Source organism: Musa acuminata, chromosome BXJ2-4, assembly GCF_036884655.1.
Source record: "Musa acuminata AAA Group cultivar baxijiao chromosome BXJ2-4, Cavendish_Baxijiao_AAA, whole genome shotgun sequence".
Classification (NCBI taxonomy): domain Eukaryota; kingdom Viridiplantae; phylum Streptophyta; class Magnoliopsida; order Zingiberales; family Musaceae; genus Musa; species Musa acuminata.
In genome coordinates, this window is record NC_088341.1 from 28,187,493 (window position 1) to 28,201,528 (window position 14,036).

Here is a 14,036-nt window from a genome sequence, read left to right on the forward strand (position 1 = left end):
TAGTACTGTATTATCAAGATCAACAACATTAAGAATCTAAAATGCGATTTCAGGGTGCAAGTGGAGGAGCATAATCTGCCAAAAACAAGAGCAGAATATATAGATCCCAAGTTAATATTTCTGCAAGCAATGTTTTACTGATCAAACAGCATCAAAATACACTGCGAGGCTACAACTCCAATGGCAATACATACAAACTTCACTGCTAATGGAAGCTCCCGCTTTCAGCCTGAGCCATATCATGAACTCTTGCCAGGCTATAAAAGTAGGAGAGCAGCCCAATCTCAATTCCAACTGTGAATGTCGTTTTCAGATTACAGGTAACACGACGCTGAATAGTAAGTAGTACTTCAGGAGACAAGGAGTTGGTAAGAGTAGTTGACATCAAATGCCCATCAGTTAAGCACTAATTTTCGGATTATGTCGTAAGGGAAAGAAAGGATATGCCCGTACAACTACATTATCCATACTATATTGTCAATGAATTTTCGGCTTATTCCTCAAACTTGATGACTGAAATCTGGAAGAACTCTCTTCTATTTCAGCAACCACACTCTCTGCCAGAGAACTGGATTTCTCTTTCCATGGATGGCAGTGCAGGAGTTCTGCCTCCGGGAATGATGCATTGCTAGGAACATTGAGAAGCAAATCATGATCAGAACTATCAGCAGTATACTGCGAAGGAACTGACATGGAGCATATATCCAGAGGAGATGCCTGAAAATTCCTGTGTCTGAAGTGATCGCATTTGTTTTTCTCAAAGCTATCTTCATTGTTGGTTAATTTTGACCTTGTATCACTAGATTCAAGATGATGTAAATTGTTTGAAGGAGAACTCGTGACCACATGTTTACAAGCTCTCTTAGGGCTTTTAGTGGTGGCTTTCAGATCTGAAATTCAAAAAATAACTAATCTGCTTATCAGACAAAAAATTAGCTGCATATAGCTCTTTGCATCAAGTATATATACTAAAGGAATAATTTAATTGTCTTATAGAAATTATATTCTTATCATCAATGGAATTATCAAGAGGAAATTCTTTTCAGGAGGCCACTAAATTTCTCAATTAAAGTACCAGATTTTAAAGCCTTTAGTCCGATGTAAATTACTGAACATATAAGGCAGTTAAATTATTTGATGCATGAGCATGATGAAACACAAAGATCAAAATGAGAAAACAAAACCAATGGTGGTAGTGAAGAAGACAACTCTGCAACATTGCAAAACCATGAGCATTGAGCATCTGATGGGGTTGTATACTCCTAAGAAGTTACGCCAAAACATTGTGCCGCTGAGCCTAGGGCAACTTAACACTCATTCGATGTTTTATTTTGGGCATCCAACATAACTAGCCTTTTAGAAGTGAAGTTCTAGCATGCTATCCTTAATCAACTTGATGTCATGAGATAAAATCAAGGTAAGATGATAAATATTTCTTCCAAGTGTTTTACCATACATCACTGGGTCCTGAATTCTGGATATCGTTACCTATTTCTTGAGATACAAACTAGCTTCCTCAAAAGCATATGAGCAAATTTTATCAGCTCAGAGAGCAGTGATGGTACTTTTATGCAGAAGTGTCAGATCATGAGAGGCAAACATAACAGTTGCTGGAAATCTTATCATAATTCTTTGTACAACCACTTAACCAAGTGAACATATGATAAATGAGGACACTTAAGGATTCACAGAATGGAAGAGCACTTCTTATTTACTGAAGATGCATGAGATTGGCAAGACAGTACATCTCTACTGCCAGCATTCAAGCATATAATTGGTATAACAATAATGATCACTGTGTTTGGTAGCTTATGCCAACTTTAACTGTGATTCAGTGATTTAACTGCATGAATTCTGGAAGAGGAACCACCTACTTCCAGCACTACATCAAGACAGATATCTGCCACTTGGAACCGTTAAAATTAATTTCCCAACATAAATGACTTTCTTTAACATTAGCCTGATGACAATCATTCCCTTACTGGTTCAATCAGCTAACTGAATAAGTAAACAATCCCGAATAAAAAGTATGACTTATTCTTGATGAAGCCTGTACTTGTCATGAAAATTATAAGCAGTTTTTGGTAGGCAACATCATCAACCACCATAAACCTTTGGCTAGAAGTTCATCAATAACTAGCCACCATTAGTCCATCAAAGCTCCCAGCATTTGAGGAGTTCAAAACAAATCAAGAAAAATAGTATGATTTAGTCCACCTGAGGTGCTAGCACTAGTTATGTAATAAGAAGCATACATAAAGATATTAAGGATATGGGTGCTTCTGAGAAATTCCCCTATCCGCAAAGTTTTAAATGCATAATCATACCACACACAATCATGCATGTTCCTGTACAAACAAAAGTGTTCAAAGGCAGCTCAACCTTATAGTTTAGTAATATAGTAAAGCACTTTGGTTTAAGATCTGGAATATGGTCCTGCATCTAAACACAAAAACCTCCGATGCCATTAACCAACTATTTTCTAAGGATCAAACACAGATTCTGACAGCATTAAGAATTAAAGATTGATGCCTTGTAGGTAAAGATACTCCAAGTAGAGAAGGAAAAGTTATCACAAATCAAGATGACAAAAGCAAAGAGAAGAAAGAAACTACAACAGAGAAGTGATGAGATCAAACCTGAAGAATTCTGGTTTCGACTGTCATGAGGCCTTTTGATGGATACCAAATTGTCAATTCCAGGAAATTTTGATCCTATAGCTTTACCCTTTCGTCCTTTTATCTGTTGACATGTTTATTCCCTGATCATCAGAAACTCACTTGCAAATATTTTATCATGCCCAAAGAAGTCCCTGAAGAATCTAGAACATAGATTAATAGGTAAAACTTATGGGTCAATACCTTTAATTTTTCATAGTACTCCACCCATCTAAATCTTTTCAAGTCATGTAATATGAGTCTCTTTAATGTCCTACAGTCTTCAACATTCGCTTCTGAGAAGGAGAGATCAAAAGTTCCTTCCTGAAGCAATTGCTGGAAATCTGACAATGTCTCGCAGAATTGGGGACTTCTAAACATGGTTCTGAGGCTGCACATTCAAGAATAGAACAAGACAATTACAAAAATAGTGCAGTTTTAAATTACAAGACAATAAAGACAAATTAATTTTTACTAAAGGAAAGAACCTTTCTGGAGATCTGACAGTATCTATGGAAGGCAGATATGTCATCAACAACTGCTTTTCCTCATTTGCTAAGTATTTCATAAAAATATCAAAATTGATGATATCCTGCATAAAGATGAACAGTTATAGTGAAAGCTCAATTTTGCAATATAAGTTAGTATAGTAAAATTTACTAACTACTCGTGGTTATTACATTTGTCAAGTGCATCCATTTACCTTGAATTAGTCGTCAAACAAATATAACAGAAGCTCTAATCTTACATTTAGATCTGCAGAGAGCAAGGGTGAGTCTTTGTCTTGCAGGATCTTTAACTTCTCACCAAAAGTCTTATCCCTGCAAAGAATAACATAGACAATACATGGGCAAGATTTGTAAATTAAGTCACACAATAATTTGTGCATATACCAAAACTGATGAAAAGTAATATTTTGAAACAAGTCAGAACAAAAAAACATCACTTGTAAAGTGTGTAAAGCACCTCATAGCAGTCTCTTGGGACATATGTTGTGTCAAGTTCTTAAGCTTGTGAGTGCCACTGTCTGAGAAGTTTTTTCCCTTGCTTTTGGTGTCTAAAGGGAAGGACGTCAACCCTGCATATCTCTCATTTATGATGTATGATTTATCTACTGGATGCGAGCTTGCTTCTGATTCGTCCTCTATGTACTCGGAATTGGGATGTCTAATGAGCAAACCTCCATAACCTATCTCAGTGTAATCAAGTGGTGTTCCACTTTCATAAATCAGATCTTCTTCTGATGATCCTGAAAGATTAGATGACTGTTGTTCATAGAATATGGAGTATAAGTCCTTTGTCAGCTTTTCAACAGGAGAGACCTTTGGGTGAGTCGCAGATGTCCTTTTCTTGGATGGTACTAATGATTCCCAAACATTTGATTTTGCTGGACCTGAATATGTGATGGAAAAGCCATTTAGTGTCAAGTCTAAATTGATGATAATAGGAAAAGAAAATTTTCAAGTAACAAGTACTTCAACAACAAAGGCTGAATCAGACTTCCATTAGTGGATAACTCGTTCAAGTCTTTAGCTTCTCATGTGAAAGTAACATACAACATAAATATTATCAGCATTTGCTCAAATTATGAGAATCAAGAAAATCGAGGATAATCAGGCACTGCATAATAAGGATGGTAAAGTACCTACAGATTATTTAAGGATGTGAAGAACTGAAAAATAACTTCAGTGATTGTAAGACTTCAGAGCATTTTGGTTAACTTTGATAAGGTTATTTTGAACAAAGAAGCATGCTTCAAGGAAGCCATCGGAAATGCTCATATAGAAGCCTAGGGAACATCACAAACAGCTCAACTACTACCATTGCCACCGTCAATACCATCAGAACAAGTCAAAAGATCCCAACCATTTGGGGTGAACTACATGGACAGATTCCCTCCACCATAAGCAATCAAATCTCCTTGCAAAGTGTATTTCTTTACAAGCTTTGCTATATAAACTAGGACATACTCCATCAAGAATATTTTAATATTTTCCAATATCACAACTATTAACTCAAGATCAATATCTCACATCAAATGTTTTATCTTCGTTCACACTTGGCTTCCTATGAAATTATGTTGGCTATGTATACAGAAAGTGATATTCCAGAGCAATTTGGTTTATACCATCCTGTGGTACAAAAAGAATAATCATAGATTCCACAGCTTCCTCTTTAGACCTATTTAAAAAAATTAAAGGATAGATGTTATTTGTCTAAGGGGAATATTGTTTCTAGAAAAGATCACTTGAAATCTTCCAACAGCTTATCAAAAGGACACTTATGAAGCCTAATGTGAGGGAGTAACAACAAAAGTTAATATATAGAATGATTATGAAGTTTACTGTGAAGGTGCAAGAATTAAAATAAATATTTTTTCTAGGAAAATAAATTCATTTTGTTATAAGATGTAACAAAAAAATAATCAAACATATCAACAGGAGCCAACTACGCTATCTCATGATGTAATAAACATTGCCATCACATCTAGTTTTAGAACTAATTGAGGACTTAGCTATTGCCATCACATCTGTAACGAAATGATGTAACATGTTTAAAACATTATCTTGAAATTAACCCTCTGGAGTTAAATACACTCTTTTGACTTCACTCCCTCAGAATCTCTGTTAAATGTGTGATCTTTCGACATATACTATAACAAATATGGAATAAAAGTTGAAACATACATCACACACTTACAATAGATTACCATCAGATGTTCAATATAAACAGAAATGAATCATAACCTGTCATGTCATTTGCATCAATAGTTCCAACATGTGCACAACTCTCTGAAACTGATATAGCTGATCCAGTACTAGATCGATTGCTAGTGTTCCCCTCAACAATCTTGCAGAAGTTCTGATCAGAATACCGCATTTCATGCAAACTTTCCAATGGATTGCTGCTCCGCCTTTTCTTCTGCAGCTGCTGCTCTTTGGGTTTGAAGGATATGCTTTCAACTTTGAAAGTTCTCAAATTTTCCAAGTCAAAAGCTTCACGAGCATGTAGTGGGGTGTAATTTGTAAGCGAACCCTTGGTTCTCCACCTTGAACCACATGCATTGCATAAAACTGGCTTGTCAGGTGGCCCGTTCCGCCAAAGAGGGGTACCTATTGTCGTATTATCTTCAGCAGTTATAATTATATAACACAAGGCTATTAATTTTATCTACTGAAAGATGCTTTAGAACAACAGGCACAAAAATAATGGTTATATTAGACGGTCAGAATACTTTCTGTTAAAACCACCAAAGAAAAAAATAAAGAATGCAAAACTAACCTAGCAGTAGAATGATAAAAGTGATGTTACTATGAAGGAGATAACCAAAATCTATTCATTCCATATCAATTAAACAATGGAAAAATGAGAAGCGATAGTTAGATCAATTTATCGTGTTCTTTCTAATACCATAACATTCTAAAATATTTCCCTGCAGCATTAAGTTATCTAAGGTCCAAAAACATAAAATTCCCAATGAAGGCCAAGGTTTAGTCTTCCCTAAATGATAAAATAACATAAGCATCATCATTATAACTTGTGTAGATTGTCTGTCTATTTCTAGAAACAAGAAATTGCTTCCAGGTGCTTTCCTTCCAAAATCCCATCAAAATGATACATGGTTTGTTTACAATCAAGTGTATGAGATATCATTTTTACTTAGTCGAATATGTATATCTAGTAGATCAATTTTTCAAAGCTATACAAACAAAATTATGGCAATATTGTGAGTCATCACAAAGATTAAATGTTCTGATGGAAGCTAGCACAATAGGAGAAAAGAGCTTGAGGTTAATAATAGATCCTTGTAAATATATTAATAGACCTTTACATATCACAACTAGCACAATAGGAGAAAAGAAGAATAGTGCTAAAAGCCAACATAATGATGAGAGAAAAAAAAGTGAGGAATGATACAACCGAGTTGCTTCTTAAAGCAACTGAGATATAAGAATAAAAATATCTATTTGCCTTTGACAATTAAATCCTCATATCAGAATGGGACTATGTCCACAAATAGATAACTGAAAAAAAGCACTCCAAACACTTGTACATACTAAGAAGAGTAATTGGACAGAATACATTCATAGCTGCAACTTAACTATTTAGCATGATATGCTGCAGATAGGTTGATTTCTTGAGAATCCTCAGATGTATGCACGATTGATATAAAAAGGACCAATAATATGAAACAGATGATGATTCCTACGGTCTTGCGAAGCCATTTAGACAGTTGAGAATTAGGGATATCAATGAGCTACTAAGAAGAGTAATTGGACAGAATACATTCATAGCTGCAACTTAACTATTTAGCATGATATGCTGCAGATAGGTTGATTTCTTGAGAATCCTCAGATGCATGCACGATTGATATAAAAAGGACCAATAATATGAAACAGATAATGGTTCCTACGGTCTTGCGAAGCCATTTAGACAGTTGAGAATTAGGGATATCAATGAGCTACTAAGAAGAGTAATTGGACAGAATACATTCATAGCTGCAACTTAACTATTTAACATGATATGCTGCAGATAGGTTGATTTCTTGAGAATCCTCAGATGCATGCACGATTGATATAAAAAGGACCAACAATATGAAACAGATGATGGTTCCTACGGTCTTGCGAAGCCATTTAGACCGTTGAGAATTAGGGATATCAATGAGCTACTAAGAAGAGTAATTGGACAGAATACATTCATAACTGCAACTTAACTATTTAACATGATATGCTGCAGATAGGTTGATTTCTTGAGAATCCTCAGATGCATGCACGATTGATATAAAAAGGACCAATAATATGAAACAGATGATGGTTCCTATGGTCTTGCGAAGCCATTTAGACAGTTGAGAATTAGGGATATTAATGAGCTTAGCATAGACATTCCAATGATTGAACCTCAATAACCAAATTCACCAATTTGAAGCACCGGCTTCAAATTAAACTCATTCACATCAATTACCAGGATGAATCTAATTACTTCCAAAGGAACCGCTTAAAGAATGAACCAAGAAGAAAAAAAAAATCAAATGAAACAATGAACTAACTATTAAACCTACAGTATTCGAGATGCATAACACGAGATCCCTTTCCCTAGAAAACAACTTCAACACACTTTACCGATTTGTAAAATTGAGGGCAAACAAATCGAGGGGCAAAAGTTAAATAAAAATGGCTATTAAATGGGTGCCGTCTTCCAGAACATCCAATTAATTGTAAGAAATTAAACCATCAAGAACGAAGAGACAACGAGAAAGACTAAAAATAGAGAAGCCAAGGAAAGATCCAATTTTTCTCCCATGTTTTGTACGGAAATATTCATTGGAAGCATGAACAAACGCTCACTTGTAACTCCACAGTGATGGCAAGGTCCGTTCTTTCCCATTTCCACCACTCCTTGCTTCTTCCGGTTCGCAATATTCACAACAACTAAATAAGAGATCCACCAAAAAAAACGAAAGGAAGAAAAAAAAAAACTGTTCTTTATAGTTCTAAATTACAAAGAGTTGTGCTTTCCGGGAGCCCATTAAACCAATATAGACCTGATAACCCAGACAACAGGGTCTCAGAAAGCACTTCTCGTGCTCTTTTATTAACCCCAAACAGAGGTCTCTGAGTTGTTCTGCGCAGTCCAAGAAGACCAGAGAGAAATGGAGAGGGGAAAGGGGTAACAAGCAGGAAACTGGTGAAGAAAGGACAGGAAGAGGAATCTGAGCAGCCCAATGGAGGGGAGAAGAAGACCAATGGGGGAATCAAATTAATGGTGGAGGAAAAGGAGAGGAGGCGGCTTCCTTTTCTTTGCCCATCTCCTCCTCCCCTTCTTTTTTTAATCTTTTTTTATTTGTCTGTCAATATGTTATAGATCTGCTCAGTAACGAGTGCACGTTAAATTATGGGCTCCTGAGTTTTCCCGCAATAAAAATATATCAGGCTTCCTTCCCATCCTTCTTAGGCTCTTCTGAGTTTATCCGTAACAAAATGTTTCATATTTGTGATCAGCATATATAAATATCCCACTAAATTAAGATATTCCATATTTGTTTTAGCATACATATCTCCGTCACGCTTAAAAATATTAGAGCATAGATGTTGAAGTTCTAACTGACATTAATCACTTCCGTAAAATATATTATGATGAAAAATTAGAGCATTAGATGTTGAAGTTCTAACCGTAAGGGGATTTCTTTTCATATATTTGTAATCGATCATGATGGTTAATAGTGATTAACAGTCTGAATTATGATGCACTAAAATGTGTTGGCAATGGCATACATTCTTTGACTGGGCTTAATGAGATAATGGAAGGGGAGGAACATTCATATTACTTGTATATCCTGTTGACTTTGGGCTTCTACTCTTCCATATAAGTACAAAACTACTCTTGTCGTTTGTAAACAGGGAACACGGAACTAACAAAAATAGAATATTACAATTTAGATGGACTGAATCACCCCAAAAAGATTTCAGGGGTGATGATGTCACCTCTGAAATACGTGGGAGGCAAGTAAAATAGAATCTTGCGACTTAGATGTACCGAACGAATCACCCCAAAAAGATTTCGGGGGTGTTGTCACCTCTGACATACATGGAAGTGGATTAACATTGAATATTATAATTTAAATGGACTGAATCACACCAAAAAGATTTCGAGGGTGATGTGGAGTCGATTAACATAGAATATTACAATTTAGATGGGCTGAATCACCCCAAATAGATTTCAGCGATGCTGTCATATGTAATTATCAGGATAATATGTGTAATTATCATATTGATATTTTTTTTCTTTCGTTCTAAATAGATACATATATCGATTCAATTACCTATAATTGTGAAATTGTCTAATATTAGCACTACATTGTGTCTTCAACATTACTTGATTAAACATCATATGCATGCTGTTAAAATTAATGAATTAAATTAAATTAACCAATGCAATTTATTTTGTTCGGAGGACAAAGTCTGATCTCACCACAAAATTGCTTGATCAGGATTTGAGCGACAGAAATAACCTTTCTACTTTCATGCAGTCAATAGTATACATTCAACATTATTAAAACATAACATAAATTTTTGTTTCATTGAGGAAAAGAATAACTACTTATGCTCACAAAAGAAGAAAAGAATAATGCTGCAACAATAATTATTCTATTGAAGGTATAATGCATATCCAAGTCCCGTAAACAAGAGCCACTACTTACATTCTTCCAAACCAAAAGGCACCTATCGTATGCAAGCATATGAGGTAGACATCCACAATTCTTGGTGACCATTGGAGTGGAGCCTTCGCTTGCTCCAAATCTGAAATCCCATCCTATCCTATCCTTCTTGTGTTATCTCTTCAAGAAACATAAGAATGTTGTATTTAGTCTCAGAATCGACGCTCCGTCTGCACTTTGATGTAATCCAAGGATAATTCTGTAAGAATAAAATTTATAATATATTATTATTATATAAAAAATTAGATTTAGATTAAAATTTATGTGATTTTGGTAGTAAACTACTTAAGCTTTATGATTTATCCATATCTAAAATAATTCCTACGTTTTGAAGAATTCCTTTCATCAAATCTGAATTAACAAATGTTAGAGTCTAACATGCTGACTCATAATAAATTATTAATATAATGACATATATAATTTAAGTTTTAAAAAGAATTAAGATCTATTTTAACCCCTGTGATTTTGGCCATGGACAACTTAAGCTCTTATGGTTTACTCGCGTCCAAAATAACTCATACATTTTAAAAAAACATAGTATATAAACCCCTTCCGTCAAGTCTAAGTTAACATAAGTTAGAGTTTGCTTACATAGCATACTGACTCATAATAAATTATTAATATAATGATACGTGTAATTTAAGTTTAAAAATTGATTAAGGTCTATCTTGTTAAGGAAGAGGAAGCGACAAAGGCTGTAGCAGCGAATGAAGGTAAAGAGGCAAATGTATGAGAGGCCAGAGGCAGAGGTAAGAGAGAGCTGGACAACCACGTCATAGGCGCGACCGGTGGGGGCATAAGAAAAGATGAAGTAGGAGGCGATGGAGACAAAGACGCCTAGGAGAAGGAAGAGGGACCAAAAGACCACTACAAGCCTAGCGTCGAATTGGTCGATATACATCCACCTTAGATAGGGCCGGAAGCTCCTAAGCTCATCGTCAGCGTGGGAGAGACTGCGTGCGTACAACACCTTGCTAAACTGCAGCAGCTCAGTGCTACTACTGGTGGTCACTTCCACAACAATGCCTCCTCCCACCATTAATGGTAGTCATGTAAATACACTCTGATATTTTGTCACTGACTTAGCTGATTTTGCCTAAGTCGTGCGGCACCCTTGTGTGTCCATCCGCAAAGGTCAGCTTCCCCGAAATCTCCCATGGTCCCTTAGAACTTACAAAAGAGAAAATGGGTTAGAGAAAATGCCTCACTCAGGATCCACAAGCAAACATCACCAAAAACACTTCATAGCCAATGCAAATTACAAACGGACTTTACAAGCTTTGAACGGTTGTACAATAAAGGGTTAAAATGGTCCACTATAGACCGAATATCTCTTATAAGTGTCTACATGACACAATCTTTATTTACAAGCCTACAACGGCCACCAAACCCAACTAAAATAGGGTTATTAAGCCTTCAACTGTCCCTCTACATGCTATTCAAAGCATGAACAAACCAAAAGACACGGACGTATATAAGCATTACATGAAACATCTTGTTTAGAAGTTTGTCCGTGACATTCTCCCCCACCCATTCCTTCGACATCCTCGTCGAAGCCTTTGCCGACACTACAACTCCTCGCCTTCGCTGAGTCTTCAATCTTCTACTCCAGCTGCAATGTATCTCTTGGCTCCCAACTGCTCTCCGTTGCTATTGTTGAGTAGTCGAACTTTTGATCTGTCATGCTGCTTCAACTTGCCAATGACTCTGACTCTAGTGTAGGGTTGGCTGAGTTGTGTTGATCCATGTTGGTTCCTACGGATCCAAAGATGAAGGAAAAGACCATCCCTTCTATGCGCTAGTCTCTCAAATGTCTTATGCTGCTTGAACTGGGTGGATGCTTGTTGGAGCTTTAACAAGCATCGCCTTACAAACTTCTAAAGTTTTGGGTTATTCCTCCATAAAATTTGCCCATCGACTCTTCTTTCACTTAGTTGTCACTTCCAAGTAGATTTGTATCACTTCTGCTTTCGATTGGCATTTGTTGGGAAATGAAACGGATAATCTACTCTTAGTAGCATTGATCACTATTAGTGAGGATTTAACAACTATTGTATTCCATTATCTTCGAATGGTCTTTAAACCTGTGCAGAGCTCCTCTACCGGATAGATAAGAGAATTGTGGTACTTGGTTTCACCCATTCTCTTAAGAGTTGAGAAGATAAAGGTTACTTGACTTCGCCCGCCTCCTCAAGGGTTGTACTCCATGCATCGTGTTAGTTACTGGCCTTCACCTACTCTTTGCTCACACTTTTGAAGCACTTGAAATGTTTGCACTCCTTGCGTTGAGTTAGCTACTGTGATTTACCTTCTCAATGCCATCAAACTTTTGGAATGCAGTAAGTTTTCACCCCAACTTGGAGTAAGTCTCTAATAGATTTTGGTCGCCTCTAGGATTATATCGTCTTCTCCATCAACCTTGCCACCTACTCCACTAAGTAGCAAAGGTACAGCACCACGTACTGTTTGTTTCGTTCCTTAGTCATGCACTCTTGCACGACCCAAAGTTCTTCACTTTCGGCTATCTTGATGAGAAGCTCGTTGACACCGGTCTTATAAAGTTTCTTAGCCTCTTCCTTTTAACCTTGTCCTGGTACTTAGAGTTTATCTCTACATGCTCCACCTCTTCGGCCCCTTTCACGACCAAGCGCTCTCCCTCCATGAGAGCAAGGGATCGATGACTTCACGGAAGTCCCGTCTCTATGGTACCATGGCGCTATCATGCCCATGGCCCTACTATCCGTCACCTCGCATCTACATCTCTTTTCTTCATGATCGGTATATCTACCTCTGTGGCACTCCTTCAACTCCACCTCCATTCTAACCGATGCTTTGTTTTGGGTAGCTAAGTCCCTCTGGACTTATCGTCGCATCCTCACCCCTTTCGACCCTTTGCTACAACACTTCTATATTCTCCAAGCAGTTCTCTTTGGTCGATGGAAAGACGGACTACAACTCTCATGCATGGCCTCCGCCAGTCATGTTGTAGGGTTTGCACCGATTCTGTTCTCTTTAGCTTCCTTGGTAGCAACGTTCGCTTATTCGACCTTGTCCTCTAACTTGCCAGGCTCCCTTTAGCGAATATAGGCTCTAGAGCAATCTAACTCTCCAACTGCTTCGATTATACCTCTGCATGATCAAGTCCTTCCCATGGGACTCACTGGTACTTGCATTCGAACTTTTCCCTTGGTGGTACACAGCCTCCATATGCTGATAACCAAGGCTTTCATCCAATGCAAAATTCAATGCACGCATGGAAGACCTGCCTCTATGGTACTATGGTCTTCACTCCTTGAATCTATAGTCCTTCTTGTCGTCATGTTGTTCACCGAAGTGGAGCTCCCAATAGCTCCCAATCATACCTCCATATGATATAGTCTCTCACGGGGGCTCGTCGTGTGTATCGTATTGCCACGAACTATTCTACCACGATCCGCTGCACCATGTTGCCTCTTGGTGACATCTCCATTGTATTCTGATCCTTGTGGGATAAACTTGAATTGTGATCCCTCCATGGCCTTGGCCAATACATCGTAGGGTCTCTTCCACTTTCGATTTTGTTCGCTCCTTCGGCAATCGATCCTTGGTCAATACCTGCTCTTGGGTCACACCTAGATGAAGCACTGCTCTACGATAGTCCGTCGCCTAGTAGCTCCCAAAGTCCATCGACTTTATTGAAAATGGTGCACCGTTGTTTGGATCCTGTGCCTCTGCCTCTACTAGCACAATCTCCACTGCGCACCGCTTCCTTTATAGCAATTTGAATGGCAACACTATGACATATTCTTCAAGAGTACCCACCTTCGCGTCCTCTTGCCCCGTGCCAAGACCTTCTGAATCCAACTTCGCCTCCGCAAGTTGAGTTGTCTTAGTTCCTCTATCAAATACTTCTCCGAAATAAGATGCATATGCCTAGAAGCTCCCTTCGTCTTTGGCACCATGCAAGATGAGTCTGCTCTATTAGAATGAAGGACCCATGGAACAACATGATCCTGCTCTTGCCTCTGCAAGAGTTCATGTCCTTGACCTCTGTCCAAGGAAAGCTCTGTGCCTCTACTCCATATTTCATCTTCTATGCCAACTCTCTTCGTGTGGCTTGGGTAATTCGCCAAGTTACACCCAAGTTGCTCCACTCCTCATTTTGCATTGAGTTGATGGTAGCC

At 37.6% G+C, this 14,036-nt stretch overlaps 1 protein-coding gene across 5 annotated transcripts; it reads right to left on the bottom strand.

Moving 5' to 3' along the window:
- Positions 1–76: 76 nt before the first annotated feature.
- LOC103981955 (GATA transcription factor 27) lies at positions 77–8,484 on the bottom strand. 5 transcript variants are annotated; one of them, XM_065104402.1, is made up of 9 exons: positions 8,003–8,484; positions 5,405–5,770; positions 3,624–4,056; positions 3,406–3,478; positions 3,146–3,249; positions 2,862–3,048; positions 2,640–2,742; positions 718–890; positions 77–628 (listed from the first exon to the last, which is right to left on the bottom strand). In XM_065104402.1, the coding sequence occupies exons 1-9, from the start codon at positions 8,040–8,042 to the stop codon at positions 542–544; spliced, it is 1,566 nt and encodes a 521-aa protein (XP_064960474.1). In that variant the 5' UTR covers positions 8,043–8,484; the 3' UTR covers positions 77–541. The 5 variants fall into 5 exon arrangements, with proteins under 5 accessions (XP_064960474.1, XP_064960475.1, XP_064960473.1 ...); XM_065104403.1 differs by lacking the exon at positions 718–890 and having other exon boundaries at positions 8,003–8,483; XM_065104401.1 differs by having other exon boundaries at positions 77–890; positions 8,003–8,483.
- Positions 8,485–14,036: the final 5,552 nt, after the last annotated feature.

What these genes read in the sequence shown, in the direction of transcription:
- LOC103981955 (XM_065104401.1), bottom strand. Translation starts at nt 8,042, where the DNA reads ATGGGAAAGAACGGACCTTGCCATCACTGTGGAGTTACAA. An exon ending in TGCTCTCTGCAGATCTAAAT is followed by an intron (nt 3,250 to 3,405) that starts GTAAGATTAGAG and finishes ATCTTTATGCAG; the next exon opens with GATATCATCAATTTTGATAT. An exon ending in AGTACTATGAAAAATTAAAG is followed by an intron (nt 2,743 to 2,861) that starts GTATTGACCCAT and finishes ACATGTCAACAG; the next exon opens with ATAAAAGGACGAAAGGGTAA.